The following is a 16,572-nucleotide window of genomic DNA, read 5'->3' on the forward strand; positions in this document are numbered from 1 at the left end:
CTCTGTGGAAAGCAGAGAGTGGGTGGGGGGGATACAGATGTGTTTGGTGGTAGGATCCCTTTGGAGTTGGCAGAAGTTTTGAGAATGATGTGTTCGATGTGAAGGCTCAAGGGGTGGTAGACAAGGACTGGAGGAGCACTCTCACTGTTAAGGCAGTGGGAAGGTGGGGTGAGCGCAGATATCCGGTAAATGGATGAGATGCGAATGAGGGCAGCAACAATGGCGGAGGAAGGAAAGCTTTATTCTTTGAAGATGGATGACAACCCTAATGGTCTGAAAAGGAAAACCTCATACGGGTAGCAGTTGCAGTGGAGATGAAGAAATTGAAAAAAGTGAATAGGATTTTTTCAGGAGACAGGTGTAATGTTGAATCTGGTTTGTGTGTATGGCAAATAAGACAGAAAATACTGATAGTGAATAAGTATGTTAATCATTTATTTACAAGTAGTAAAAATTCAACCAAACATTCATGTTCTCCAACCTACAGAAACTTACAAAGCTGAATATTCAACGAACATACTTTGCTAATAGCGCATGCAGAGCATACCTTCCCAATGGTCATGTGCACTGCTTGCCTTAAACAAAAGAGGAGAGTGAACGAACCTCCCATACCCAGGATATTTGAGATTGGACACCAGGCAGTTAACCAACGGGAAAAGCAGCTGTAGTTTCTAAACTGACCAATCATGATAGAAGCAACTTCCAACAATCAGAGTAAGGCATGCCCCTCCCCCCAAGACACTCTACCCCTTGAAAGTTGTGAATGTGATGATCCAACCCTCAGACTTGTATGACTCTTGCGAACTCCCAAAGTTACTTTTAAAACACAGGACAATGCCCAATGCTGTGAACTCAATAGTCACCCCCCATCCCCAGTATACTATAGTAGTCCACCAGCTTCCCTGCACACCAAATGCCCACCAGACCCAGCCTGGAATGTAATAGCTGATGAGCCGACCCCCTACTCGATCTTATACACTGATTCTCAGATGTGATCAGCCAAGTAAGTGATGTTACCCGTCCCGTCAGGAATATAGGTGTAGCAGTGTTGACCAATAACAGTGCAAGTGCCATCTTCCTTTGTGAGCAGGTAACCTAAGGTAAAGAAAACCATTTAGAGGGACAGTTTGGGTGCACCATGCTGAGAAAGACTATCATTAGAAACCTTTGGAATAGCCCTCTTACTGACCAGCATGGACAAGATGCTCATCCAGCCCACTGGGGTGGCATACATATGGCACCACGTATCAACTGCATATCCAGTAAGTGCCAATCAGTGTCCAACAAGTGCCCACCTTCACAACACCATTTGGCATAGACACAGCCATCTCAAGATACTGTTCCTGATCACACTTGTTATTCACCTTGCAGTTTGTATCTGTACTCACCAATACTCTCTCAGGTGGCAAAAATCACTTTTGAAATTCAGGACTTTCCAATTAAACAAAGGGTGTGTAGGGAAATACCAGCCCTTGAAGCACTGATTCCACCAGGGCGATTAAGGCTCAAGTACCTTAAGGTTGTTCCCATACTTTGGGTTGTTAGCTGGAATAGACCATCCCCTCCCTGGTCTCCCAAATGAAAATGCCCAAACTTGAGAAGCAGATAATTTCCCCCAACAGTCTTTTTCCTTGTCAAAGGGATCAGTATCAGTGGCCTCCCTTCCATGATGTAATAAATTCAGCAATCTGACCCGTTGGTCTGCTGTGCAAATTCAAATGCAATCCCCAGGACTTTATCACAGGATCTCCTACAAGTTAGCATCCACCACTTCGCCATTCTGTAATGCAGGGAGATACAAATGCACTTGCTCCTGATTAGTCACTGGGTTTTTAGAAAACACGAAAGCAACACAACTACTAGAATTGCTCCCTGATGCTCAATTCCCTCTGAAATGTAGGCATCTTATATCTGGAATAAAGTTGCCTGTGGTGAACTACATACACCTGTCTGGACACGCCCCCCCCCCCACCCCGCTGACTGCTCCTGTGGCTCCTCCTTGGAGACACTGCTCCTCCCAGTCTCCAGGATGTTGTGTGGTGGTCTCTTGCTGCTGACGGTGCTTTCTTCCAGCTAATAAAAGCCTATCTCGACTCACGTCACCAAGAGTTATTGATGGTGCATCATTGTCCAAATTTCTGCCACTTCAACTCAAATTTCATATGGTCAGTATGAAAAGTAAGTCATCCCTAAAACCAGTTGCATGGGGAAACAAGTAACAATGTGACATTTTAAGACACAATAAACATGTAGCAGATTAAGAAAACAAGAAACAAAGCAACTGACTAAACAAACACAAGAAACAAAGTAACAGATTAGAACATAAAACACAAAGCCCAGGCTCTACTCATCTTTAAAACTTTGTATGGAAACTGCGAAAGCTTAAAACAGACAGTTCAATTTTCACAGAGAAGCAACACACTCAGAGAACAACTAAGAAGGGGAAAAAACAATTGGGTGGAACATAATCATAGGGTCTCTTAAAGTAAATTCCAGGCACACACCAAACTGATGCGTGTGACCATACCTCACAATTCTTCACATTTAAATCATTCACACTCTATTTACAGGGAAGAATGCAGGATGAATGACACTCTCCCTCCAACAATGAGGCGTGAATGTGCTAGCCACCCCATCCCCCAATTCCCACTGCTGCTGAATGTTAGGCAGTATCCTTTGCAGCAAACTTTGTAGTGATTCTTTCAGAATAATACAGCTCTGACTGAGATATTCCAATTCATTCTTAAGACTCACTACCATTTTATACTGATACCTTACAATTGCTTCAAACAGCCAGAAAACATCCTGCTGGCTATCTTTTTGCCAGGGGAAACCCAGAGATTTAAATATGGAAGCAATGTGGTACAGGTGGCCCCCATTTTTTGAAAGTTTGCTTTACGATAGCTCGCTGTTACGAAAGACCTACATTAGAACCTGTTTTCGCTAACCAAAGAGGATTTTCGCTTTTACGAAAAAAGACACCTGCTCTATGCGTGTGTTTACCCCGAGAAAGACTACCATGACCGTAAAGCCTTGTGCAGGCAGTGGTGTGTGCATGTGTGTATTTTTTTCTCCAAATCGATTTTGGCTCACTGTCTTCCCAATTCTGATAAGTGAAACTACACCGTACCTACAATATTTCTACATTATATAGGCTGTATATTTATCATATCATTCCTGTTTTTACTATATGTTTGAGTTATTTTAGGTTTTATGTGCTATTTGCTATGATTTGGTAGGTTATTTTTTGGGTCTGGGAACACTCAAAAAATTTTCCCATATAAATTAATGGTAATTGCTTCTTCGCTTCACGACATTTCAGCTTACAAATTGCTTCATAACCAATGGGAAAAGCAGCTGCACTTTCTAATCTAATCATGATTAGATCAAGTGACTTTCAACAATCAGAATAAGGCATGCCTCCCACAGGACAACAGGAAGAGGTATAGTCAAGATAGCCATAAGAACTGATAGTTTATAGAACATGTCAGTCAGTAGATTCTCTCCAGAGTTGGAGACAGAGAGATTGAGAAAGGGGAGGAAGGTGTCATAAATGGACTGAACAAATTTAATGACAGGGTTGAAGTTGGAGGCTAAGTTGATAAAATTGATTAGCTCAGCATGGGCACATAAAGCAGCAGAGGAAGAGTTGGGGAGTGTTAGCAGGCAAGGTTTGGAACATGGACTGTTCTATGTAGCCAACAAAAAGGCAGGCATAGCTGGGACCCATACAGGTACCCATGGCTACCCCTTGTGTCTAGAAAAGTGGGAGGAGCTGAAGGAGAAATTGTTGAGGGTTAGGACCAGTTCTGCCAGATGGAGGAAAGTGGAGGTGGAGGGGAGCTGGTTGGTTTATTTGTTGAGAAGGAGGCAGAGAGCTTTAAGGTCTTCTTGATGGGAGATACAAGTTTATTAGGACTGTATGTCCATGGTGACAGTGAGGCAGTCAGGGCCAGAAAATTCAAAGTTACTGAGGAGGTAGAGAGCATGAGAGATGTCGGTGGGAAAGGACTGAAGCAAGTGGGATAGAATGAAGTTGAGATATGAGGACACAAGCTCAGTGGAGCAGGAGTCGGCAGGAACAATGGGCCCACCCAGATAGTCAGGTTTGTGGATGTTGGGTGGGAGGTAGAAGCAAGGAGTGCATGGTAAGGAAACTATGAGTTAATGAGATTTCTCCAGAGTTGATGAGGTCAGTGACATTGCTGGAAATAGTTTGCTGACGGTCTGGTTGGGTCCTTTTCAAGAGGTAGGTAAGAGGAGGTATCTGAGAGTTACATTCTGGCCTCTGCAAAGTAGATGTCAGTTCCTACATTACAACAGTCTGCAGGTTTGATTTGGTGCGGAAAGAGTGGAGGGTACTGTTTTCAGAGAGGGTAAGGTTTGAGGAGGAGTGGCAAGTTCTTCTGCAGACTTGGGCCATCTTGCTTGCTTCTGTCTCTCCAGGTGATCCCAGGCACCCTCAACGATTGTTGAAATCAGGGCTCTTTATGGACCATACCATCTGCTGCAGAACTTGATCTTCTTTTTACTGAAGACTCTTCTTTACGTCCTTGGCCATGTGTTTGGGGTCATTGTTCTGCTGCAGAATGAAGTTGGGACCAATAAGACACCTCCCTGATGGTATTGCATGATGGTTGAGAATCTGCTTGCATTTCTCAGCACAGGGGGTTCCATTAACTCTGACCAGATTTGTCACAACCACAGATTCGGCAGCGAGGTAGATATGGCAATGGCACTTGTGAATTTGCAAGTGTCAGCTAATTATTTAATTGTGATAATATTTAACTCCATACCTGTCGTCGCAGTGCTTGTCGAGATTTGGACACAGCAATGCTTCGCTGCCTGTTTGCTTTTGGCCTTCACTGAGAAATTGGACTTTTGAGTCAACTGACTCTGAAGACTAATGGTATTCGTTTAATGTTTAGATTTTCTTCTCAGCCGCAGTATAGGCTCCATTTCCCATTTGAGAGTTTTAGTTAATGACCCTCTTTGGCCTAGCGTTTATTGTTTATTTTCCCTTAAACACTGTTCGTATTAAAGTCTGTGAACTATTGACCTGCTTCAATGTCTCTCACTCCGCACTTGGGCCATATCCGAACCTGGTAACAGAAAGTTACCACACAAAGATGAACCCAGCAGAGAGAGAGCAGCTGACCTTGGCCATGGGATTCATTGGTCAGGTAGGAGACAAGCAAAGAGGCAGCAAAATGTTGCTGTGCTCTGTCCAAGTCTCAACAAGCACTATGACAACAAGTATGAAGTTAAATACTATCACAATTAAATAATTAGCTGACACATGCAAATTCATAAGCGCAATTGCCGTATCTACTGGCTGCTGAATCCATGGTTGGGACAAGATCACCAACTCCATTTGCAGAAATGCAGCCCAAACCTACAGGAAACCTGAACTGTTGGCTGCAGGAGCTCATCCATGTAGTGCTCTCCAGCTCTTCAATAGGCCGACTGCCTCCTGTTTGAGTCAAAAGTTTAAAATTTTGACTCGCCACTTGTGCTCCAGTCCTTGTGTTTTTATGCTTAGGTGAATCTCCTGGCTTTGTTTCACTTCAGAGGAATGGCTTTTTGGCAGCAACTCTTCCACAAAGATCACTTCTGACAAGGTTTCTCTGGACTGTAGTGAGACATACTTGGGTTCCAGTATGTTTCTGTGAGTTCAGAGCTGATAGCAGTGCTGGGCTTCTTCAGATTTAGAAGGAACAGCATTTCTCCCCTGCGGCACTCAGTTTCTGTGACTGATGACTGTGTTTCTGGTCCTCAACCTGGCCCATTTCTTTATGTTTCTCCAGAAGAGCTTGAACAATACATCCTATCTGTCACGAAATTTCTGATTGGGAGAGACCTTACTGATACTGGTTGACATAGGAAGAAGTACAGTCGACGTTTTGGGCCGAGACCCTTTGTCAGGACTGTCCTGACAAAGGGGCTCGGCCCGAAACGTCGACTGTACTTCTTCCTATAGATGTGGACTGACCTGCTGTGTTCCACCAGCATTTTGTGTGTGTTCCTTGCATTTCCAGCATCTGCAGATTTCCTCGTGTCTGGTTGATATGCTCACGCTTGCCATGGTGAAAGAATTTGGTGATTTGAAGGTTGAACTGTCACATCTACCACATCCTCACCTTTTAGTTTGGTCATCCTTCGCCTAGTTTGATTCCTTCTGCACTCGTTACTGTTGCAGTTAATCAGTTTAGTTCATTCAACTTATCGTGTCATTAATCATTAACATCCTGATTGTTATCTTTGTTTAATCATCCACTGATCCAATCATATACATGTCCAGTAGTCAAGTTTTTATTTGAAAAGTGGTCTATTATTTAATATTTATATTCTTTAACAAAATGCAAAAAATTCTCTGTAACACTTAATTTTTCAGAGAATCAATGTTTAGAAATCTAAAATTTGCTTTTTTCTATTGACACATTAATGCAAAAGACAAAAAACATCTAAAATAAAATTTATATAAAAAATTTAAGGTGCCTAAGGCTTTCATATAGTACTGTATATACATTATGTATGTGAGCTATTACATCTTGATCTCTTCAGACTAGGCAGCCAAGAAACAAAGCTTAGGTTTTTAACCACACACTTGAGTTTTACTCACAGCTGAGTCCCAGTAACTATTGTAATTAGTGATGTGCAAATATGTTGTTAGTTTGGGAATTATCTCACTTTATTTTGGAACCCATGAAACTGACAGCTATTTGACGTCAGCTTTAGGAACAATGTATTGTCTGCAGCAGGAAAAAAATATGGAAAATAAGACAAGGCAGATTAAGTCATTTAGCATGTCATTTAAAAAAGGTCATTGCTGCTGGAGCACATTTCTGTTTAATTCACTATCCATTGATTTTATAAAGGTACATTTCACAGCAGGTGATCCAATTACACTGGTTTATCTGTGGAACTTGGCCAAGGATTTCAGAGGTCAATACTGTTTATGAAAATATGTGTGGGGAATGTAGAGAAGTAAAAGAAAATATAATGGATGCTACCTTCGCAATAGTGATGGTGATTTGTCTGTGGAAAGACTGGCTCGGAGTGTAAAGCATGAATGTGTTTTGTACTTGCATGCTGCCAGCAACATTTCTGGTCAGTTATAATGCAGCCGCAGAAACAGAAAATGCAGGAAACACTCAGTATATCAGGCAGCATCTATGGAGAGACTTCCAGAAGACAGTTCTGATATAGAGGCAGTATATTCCGCAAAAGGGAAAGAATGAATAACTGAAACGACTGGAATGACCACAGATGATACTCTGTGAGAAGCTAGAATTGTTAGTCAAAAATTATTGCTTTCATTTAGAAAGAGAAGAGAAGTGATAAACTTAAAAATTGCTGGCAATGTCACTTGTGGTCCATGTTGGAGAAATCTTCAGAAGCATTAATTCAAGACAACATTAATTGGCATTTGGGAAATCCTGAGCTGACATTACAATGATGCTTTTCTCTTTGCTATTCAAATGTATGTCGAGTGTTTCAATATGAAATAGTTTCAATTAATCACAGTATAAAACTCTTTGCTGTGGTGAAGCTTGCCTGTTTTAATATAATAGCCCCAGGAAAAGGGAATTAGGGATTATGAGACAGAATGATCCAGCAAATCTTATCCACCCACCACTTGTCTAATCTGTGTATGTGCATGTTTATATGATTGTGCTAACACTCCTTTCTTGCAAAAGCAGTAGATTATAATGAAAAATTACTCCATGACATCCATTAGCTTGATATGGCTATTCATGCTGACGTACACAATGTACACAATGATCCTGGTCAGCACTGCAAACCAATTCTAGCTCTGTCTTCCCTCAGACATTCACATGCTCAAATTAGACAGATGGTACATTGTACTTTTAAGTTAATTTATGTTGAAGAGAATTGCAGTTTTTTAAAACAATGAAAATCAACTACATTTGTCAACAATGAATTATTTTCTGAATTTATAGACAGGGAGAACACTCTTGAAAAACCTATCTCTATTTAGCCCATTGTGGGAAACTCCCTTTCAAGATATTCTACCTGAATGACTTATAAGTGTGCAAGAGTCCTTGATAATGATGGTTTGGACCCATATATTGGAGTATCTGAAGCAAGAATCAAGACATGGTATCAAACTGGATCAAGAACTGAGCATAAAACAATCGCTTAGATGATATCACTGGTAGGTCTTACACCTCAGTTCAGGTGTTCTTTAAATACTCAATTCTTGGAGCCCAAATCATGATTGCCAATTAATGGGATGGTTATGAACTCTTAAAGACACTGCGCCAGCCAGCGTCTGATTCCCAGAAGCTGACACTTTTGGAAGCGTCTTGTAACAGGATTCCCTCCCCTATGGCCGAATCCCGACGGCCCTGGCAACTCTGAGAGGTGGTGATCGTAGTCCTGACGAGAAGCAGATCCAAGATGTCTCTTTCAGGCACCCAGCCTCTTTTCTCAGGTATGTGAGTCCAAAAGGCTTCTCATCATGAGGACCTGTTCCCCGTTGATAAACCCAGGCGGCAATGGGGCTGATGGTGGTAGGGCTAAGGGGCTGGCGCAGACAGGTTGTAATTTAGAGATGTGGAAGTTGGGGTTGATCTCTAGGATCTTGGAGAGCTGCAAGGTGTAAGCCACTGGGTTTACATTCCTCAGGACTTTGAAGGGTCCAATGAACTTGGGCAACAACTTTTGAGACTCCACCCAGGGAGGCAAATCATGAGTGACAGCCAGACCTGTTGCCCAGATTGCAAAGCGAGTCTCCTTTAGTTGACCTGGGCTTTCACCTTCTGGCGAAAGACCAGAAAAATCTCTCTTATCCTACTCCATCTCTACTTGCAGTGTTGGATGAGATCTTCGGCCACGGGGACCCCAGCCTCAGCCTCCTGTTCTGGAAAGGGAGATGGAGAATAACCAAGCTGGCACTCGAACAGTGGCATGCCATGTGGTGAATGCTGTAACCTCTGCCCACATCAAATGGTCGTAACACTTATCGGGTCTTGCCGAGGCCAGGCATGTCAGGGTACGTTCTGATTCATAGTTGGTCCACTCTGACTGGCCGTTGCACTGTGGGTGAAATCCAGAGGAAAGACTTGCTGTTCACCAATCAGCTTACAGAACAGCATTCAGAAATGTGATGCTCATTGTGAAGGCAATGTCCACTAGGAATCCTTGGATCCTGAAGAACTGGTCCAGAACAACTTTCACTGTCTCCACCCACCGCAGATGGTCACTTCTTCAAGGCAATGAACTTGCAGAATTTCAAAAACTGATTGACAATTACTGAGATGACAGTCTTTCCCTTGGATGGCGGAAAGCCCATGACAAAGTCCATAGAGACGTGCGCCGGTGGACAATCTCGAATAGGTAGGGGGTGGAGGAGCTCTTGAGGTTGGGTATGGGGCTCCTTGTCTGGGCATACATCTCGCATGCCTGCACATACTGCTGAACCACTTTTTGTCATCCTGGGCCACCAATACCTTCTCGATGAATGTCCCCATTGAAGTATCTGGAACCGGACAGAACTTGGGTTGAACAGCTGACCTGGAGGACCATTCTAAGAATTTTCCCTTGGGCTTGGGCCATGCAGACAAGAGCATTGATTCCCCAGTGAATTCACACTACTATCTTGGCTTGGGGCAAAATGGTGATAGGCTGCTCCTCTCATTCCACTTCATCAAACTGACAGGTCAAGGCATCTGGCTTCTTGTTCTTTGACCCTGGTTGATAGAACAGGATGATGTCAGAGAGGTTAAAGAACAAAGACCACCTGGCCTGCCTGAAATATAAGTCAGGTTCTCGTGATCAGCACGAAGGATAAAAGGGTTCTTGGCCTCCTCTTCCTGTGATGCCATTCTTCTAATGCTAATTTAACAGCAAAGAGCTCCTGATTCCCGAAGTCCTAATTCCTCTCTGCCAGGGACAGCCACCTGAAGAAGAATGCACATGGAACCTAGCAGGTGGCCGTCCAAGACAGTTGCAGGCATGAAGTGGCTCAATTCTTGAAGTGGTATGTCAAGCCAATGGGCAGTTTCTATGTCCGGAAAATAACCCACTGCCCCCGAGTCCACAAAAACCTTCACCTGCTTCAAGTCCCTATCCCAGGTGAACTCCACCTTCAGCATGAAACCAGAATCCGTGGGATTGGGAGTAGTGGCTGCTGCCGTCACAGTCCTCCCAATACTGGACAGTTTTAGCAGTTCTCCAGGTGGTTGTAGCTTCAGACATTCAGCCTGCAGGGACCTGCTTCCCCACAGTAATGGCAGCAGCCTTGATTCCAATGCTGGGACCTCTCATTGGTGGAGAACCTCGTGTAACTGGTCTTCATGGGCTCAATGGGATGAGCTGGTCATATTCCAAGATCAGGGAGTGTGGAACTGCACTGGGTTGAGGCCAGACTCGGGTTAGCCCTCTTCGGCCTTGTAAAGTAGCCCCTCGTACGCTCCGCCAGATTGTCAAGGTGGATGGACCTCTAAGTCTGCTGTTGGTTCTCTCAAGGTGAGGGCACCTTTCGTTCGCCCTGGAGTCTGTGGTGGTAGAGAGTGCCAAAGGCTTCCCCATTCTAACCGCTCTCTTGCGCCAAAGTTTGGAACTTAACAGCATGGTCAGCTGCTGAGCGAGTTCCCCGATGCAGCTTAATCAGAACGTCTGAGGTCCTGTTTGCGCCAGCCATATGATAAAATACCTCTGTCATGGTGGCCATGAATTCCTCTGAATTTGCACAAAATCTCTAACTTTCGTACCCAATGCATGGTGGCCCAGGCGAGGGCTCGCCTGGCCAGGAGAGAGATCATTAAAGCCACTTTTCCGTGCTCTGAAGGGAACTAGGATGGCTGGGGTTCCAACACCAATAAGCATTGAATTAGAAAGCAGTGACAAGAACACGGGTCTCCGTCGAACCTCTCCGGCGTTGGAAGATGTGCTGGCTACGCAGAGTGACCGACAGCCTCACCCAAGCAGCTTTGGCATTCTCTTTGTGATAGCTGGTATGTGGCAGCCTGGAGATTGTGTATCTCCAGGTTCTGTCTGGAAATCCTCTTTTGTGGTTGGCTACAGTGGCCAAAGAGACTCTGACAGCTCACTAGGCCCACGTTGACTCAATCATACTGTGATGAGAGTCCTTGGCGAGGATGGTTTGGACCCAAATACTGGAGTATCCAAAGCAAGGATCAAGACAGGCTATCAAACTGTATTGAGAACTGAGCACAAAACAAATGCTAGATGATATCACTAGTAGGGCTTACAAGTGACTACCAAACCTTTTTCTTCTTCTGACTTTTAATGGCTTTTGGCAGTCCAACTTAAGGTGCCTTATCGTCTCCAACTGGACTGGAGTGTGGTGTAGAGTTGGGATATAAAACCCTTACGAGTTCTTCATCAACAGAAAGCTAAATAACCCCAAAAAGCCCTATAGATTTTAAATAATGAAAGACAATTTTGTGAATTAAAGTCACTTCCATAACTTAGTAAAGTTTTTAAATGCTAACGGTCAACCCCCAAAGCTAGTACTATGGGCTGAGTGCAGGTAGGTGGGACTAGGTGAGAGTAAGCGTTTGGCATGGATTAGAAGGGCCGAGATGGCCTGTTTCCATGCTGTAGTTATATGGTTATACAGTAGTATAGCCTGCATTTGCTTTCTTTCAACCTTGTATACTTCACATTGTAAAATAATGTGTTGCTGTTTCATAATAACAGCACCTACACACCTCAGAGTGATGTTTTCCAACAAGATATAAGGAATAATTAAGCATAGTATGCCCAATTCTAAGTCCAGTCAATATAATTCTTTCCCTTCTTGTCTTACCCTCCTCTCCCATCAGTCCAACAGTTTTATGTATTCTGTAAAGGGGTCTCCCCTTATGCCCACTATCATGCAGGTCTTGCCATAATCCCCTAATTCTTAACCCCACTAATCCCTTAGTTTCTGATTTGCTAAGTGGAAGGTCTATATCAACAGATGAACTTTTAACAGCTCTTTTGGCCAAGCAATCAACAGACTGATGTCCCTCAACACCTCTACATGCAGGAACCCATAGGAAGAGGCCACCTAGGCCAATACATTGAATATGAAATAAAGTTTGAAGAGTTTCCAGCAGTAAATCAGACCTACTGCTAGAATGACGTGTTTTAAGACTAGTCAAAACTGAAAAAGAATCTGAACAAATTATAACTTTGTAAGGACAGATTTCCTCTACCCACTGTAAGCCCCAAATGATGACAACCAGTTCTACAGTATACACTGATAAATAGTTAGTAAGATGTTCCTTTATTGTTACCTGTAATTCAGGCACAAAAGCAGCCAGACCGACAACCAAACTTCAGTTCAGGTGATTGGCACCCGAAATATGATTGCTAATTAGCGGGACCATCCTGAACCATTAAAGCTCTCCATGCTCTGGAAAGTCAGAGCATCTAAATCCCATGAAGCTGGCATGGTTGGGAGCATCTTGTAACAATTGGTGATGTAGTGCAAATTGCTGTAACCTTATTTCTCAAGATCGGTCCATCACTGATGCATGATGTTCATGGTGGTTCAAGCAGATATAAAGATTGCTGGTTTTGGCCTGATAATCGTCCTAGTTGGTCACAATAAGTGGAATGGCTTATTTCAGAGAAGGTTTGCAATGTATATAAAAACATTTTTAGTGATGTTGAACTGTTGTTCAAGTTGCAATTTGAGTTTCTGTAACTGCCCATTGAAAATTATTTTTGGTTTTTAGTAATTTTGTGTATGCTCCATTAATGTGCTCATGATCATAATCCCAGGTGTTACATAGAAGAAGAAGAAAGCCCCGAACTCCTCTGAGTGGAGTCATCGGGACGCCGCCGTGACGGCGTTTTTTTTTAGCAGGCTTTCTTATTTTACGAGGCCAAGTTGCTAGCTCGACACTCAACCCAGCACAGATGGAAAGCGTGCAAGGGAGCCGGCTGGATTTGAAGACGGGAACATTTGCCCCGAAGTCCAGCGCTGATGCCACCTTGCCACCAGCTGGCCTGGTGTTGCATGATCTCACCCAAATGTAGGAAATTAACATGGCCTAATTCTGTTTGAGAATTTGTTTTTACTAATGATTTGTTTACCTCACACACTTGGGCATTACAATTTCAGTAAAGCGATTCCTTCAGCATTTTCAATGCAATGTCAATTTTTTTGAATATTTATGTTTCATGAATATTTGAGATGAGATTTAACAATTAGTAACCTTTAATATATCAAAGTATATTAAAAATCATTCCATAATATTGGTGAATAATTTAGTAAGGGTATGAAATGCTTTGAGTTGCTTTAGATCTCATCAACTATAAACCTCCATACCTGTCTAATATTCTACCCTAAGTACAGTAAAACTATAGAAATCTATTAAGTTCCAAACTTCAGTGTTGCCGTAAAGGCAGATTTCCCTGACTAGGAAATGCTATTACTATTAATGGCCCAACACAGTTTTCACCTTGTCTTTTTTAGATGCTACATTGTGTAGCAATAAATTTTGTAGTGAACTTGTTAAGTTTAATAAGGCATGACCCTAGTCAGTTGAAAGGGAGTGTGGAAACCAGGGTTCCAGTTGGTTGAAAGGGAGCACGTGAAGGGAGCTGCTGTGCATGAAAAGGAATCATGGGAACCAGGGTCCCAATTGTTTGAAAAGGGGTGCAGGAACTGGGTGTGCTGGATGAGTTGAAAGGGAGTTGAATAGTCAGATGACCGGTTATTGGAGTTTTACTGCAGATACACCCTGGTCATTTTTCTCAGTCAAGTTATGACTTGGTAAACTTCCTTAATGCTTCACATGGATGACTGCAATTCGAGTATTATATAGTTTACTGATATATAGTCTTAAGCACATTTCAGAAAATACGTTGATCTTTTTCTGTGGACAAAGTTTGTTTTCTTCAACAGTACTGCCAGTACTACGCACAGAAGACATATTAGTATCTACGAACCTCAACAGAAGAAAGTCAAGCCCATAACCTTATTACTGACATGTAAATCAGTCAGCTTAACGTATGGCTGTAGAAGTGTATCCTAATTCGTGGAACATATAGATAAAACTATTTATAGTGGAAGAAATGGTTATTTTTGGCATATGATGAATATGTACATTTGTCTATTCTCCTAACATATGTCAGATTTTTCCCAATATCCTTTTGAGTTTGACACTTCACATAAGCAGAAATATGACTTCCTTAATTCACTGTATGCAATTTTGTCTGAAATGACATTTGTACAGTAGCTTATGATAAATGACACCCATGTTCAAACACTTACACCTTGCACTTCTGAATTGTGGTTTGAGACCAAGATTTTGAGATTACAAATCTAGGCTTAAAACACACAAGTTAAAACAGTTAACATTTTCGGATCAAAGTGTGGAGAAGTCTGTATTTTAGATTATATCTTTCAGGAATGCTTCGCAAATTTAAATCGTGAGAATGTTTGGTTTATCCATTTTGGCATGATCCACATTATGGAAGTCATCTAATTTAGCATTCTGTTTTCCGATGAGGCAGAGGGAACTCTAAAACTGGCCACATCTGCGAACAAAAAGCCAATGACAGCTTCTGGAAGGTAGAGATGGGGTTCGATGCTTAATTTGGCTGATCTGTGCCCACAACCAGCGCGTTAAGAAATTCATTTATTCCCCAAAGCTGTTGTTAGATTTGCAGAGCCTCAAGAAACCCAGCTGGTCAGGATTAAATCTAGGAAACACATTAAAAGTGAGATCCATTGCGATATCTAAATGGCCAACCCACCTCCTGGGAGCAGATTAACTGCTTGGCCTCTTGCCCACCTCAATTAAACCCAGAAGATAGTGGGCTTGAAGTAATTAACATGTTTACATCTCACCAAGCCTAGCCTATCCATCTCTGGTGCTGAAAATTTGCTTCTGATTGAAACAAGAATTTTTCAGTACTTAAGGGTTTAGAAAGTGTTTGGTACTCAGGGTGGGTTTTGATTGATTGCTGCTATTATTGTCAATTAATTCTTTTGCTTTCTTTGCAGTCTGCAGCTCTAGGAGGTGCAGCCCATCTGGTAAGATTCCAAAGCACAGACACAGTGACAGGATTGGTCATGGCTCAAAAGTTCTGTAACTGCCAAATGGCTGAGTTTTCAATCCCTGCAGCAGAACACAGGTAATGAGCATTACAGGACAGATTGTCCTCCAATATTTGACACCTGTGATTGTTTGCACAAATTGCAAAATGTAGTGGTCAAACATCAGCAAACATAAAATAGAAAAATATATTCTGATAAAATGCTTACTATCTAATTAATGTCCTAAATATTCCAAATACAACATACATTATGCATTAACTTAAGCATGTTGTTTTTTCTTGGACATCCAGCTTTTTCAGAAAGTACAGTTCAGTGACTTTTAATAATTACAATCATTCACTACAAGGTGGAGATATAAATGACCTTACCATAATTTTATTGCTATACGTTGCATTACTTCAATAATACTTTATCAATGAGCTCATAGATGATGAGAGCATTTTAGGCATTTGATTGTATTATATCCCATACTTATATGTATTACATTAAAAAATCCCTTAGGATCTTCCCTGGAAACCACTGTATTTTTTACATGGTGAAGTTGCATTCTTGTGATGCCCTGGTTAAGATTTCTACTGCTATGCTGCTTTAGCAGTTTCTGCAAAAGCAATGTGTCCTGCTGGTAGAATGTTTTAGTTTTGGCTAAAGTTAAGAAGCCCTGCTGTTCAACTTAGGAATATTGTGTCAGCGAATCAGGATCATGGAATTGGGAGAAACTTCTAGAGAGAGTGGGGTGGAGAGAGATTTGTGACAGAGTCTAGTTTGGTGCTTCTGGTGGGAGCTGTGGAGAGGGGAAGATGCTGCAGAATGCTGTTGGAAGGCAAGTCCCCATTGCATGAAGTGCTCTGTGCAGATGAACAGCTCCAAGGAGGAAGGGTCAATACTCCCGAGAGACAGCCTGTTTGTTTGAGATGGATTTTGAGCGAAGTTCAGAATGTAGTGTGTGTTTTTACACTGACTGTGGGTCCGGCCCGTGAGTGAAGACAACTCTAGGACAAGCTCCAACTTTATGTGCACATTGGACTGGATTAACTGTAATCAGCCCTTTTTTTTTCCCTTTCCTATTAACAGCTCATTAAAGCTGAAATTTGTAAATATACATTGTTCATAATTGTATGTGGTGTACGATCTGTTATTTCTTGCTGACCGACAATTGTGTATGGGCAGTATTGGCTCATATCAAAGTTTGTTTCATCAAAACATCATGAACCCCAAATCATACCGACCCATGGACATGTATTGTCTGTCATACTGGCCTTCTCTCTGCTCAGTACTGTGGCTGTTAGCAGAGCCGGCTAACAAGCCAGCTTTGCATATGAGCCCAGTGAGGGGGCTATGCTAATAAATAAAGTTTTGTTTTATCTTAATAAGTGATTTAGATTAACAATTATTTCTTCTAAATTTTAAAAGGCTTTGTAATGCATTGGTCAGACCACATTTGGTGTATTGTGATCAGTTCTTGGTCTCATATCTAAGTAAGGTCACATGTGTGCTGGAGAGGATCTAGAAGAGGCTTACAAGAA

General features: G+C 42.2%; 1 protein-coding gene across 1 annotated transcript in view; it reads left to right on the top strand.

Moving 5' to 3' along the window:
• nampt2 (nicotinamide phosphoribosyltransferase 2) overlaps positions 1-16,572 on the top strand; it is a 41,317-nt gene that overhangs the window by 18,706 nt on the left and 6,039 nt on the right. The window contains 1 exon segment of the mRNA XM_059944892.1: positions 14,997-15,126. Coding sequence (XP_059800875.1) covers positions 14,997-15,126 — 130 coding nt within the window.

This window comes from Hypanus sabinus, chromosome 19 (genome assembly GCF_030144855.1).
Source record: "Hypanus sabinus isolate sHypSab1 chromosome 19, sHypSab1.hap1, whole genome shotgun sequence".
In the NCBI taxonomy this organism is placed as follows: domain Eukaryota; kingdom Metazoa; phylum Chordata; class Chondrichthyes; order Myliobatiformes; family Dasyatidae; genus Hypanus; species Hypanus sabinus.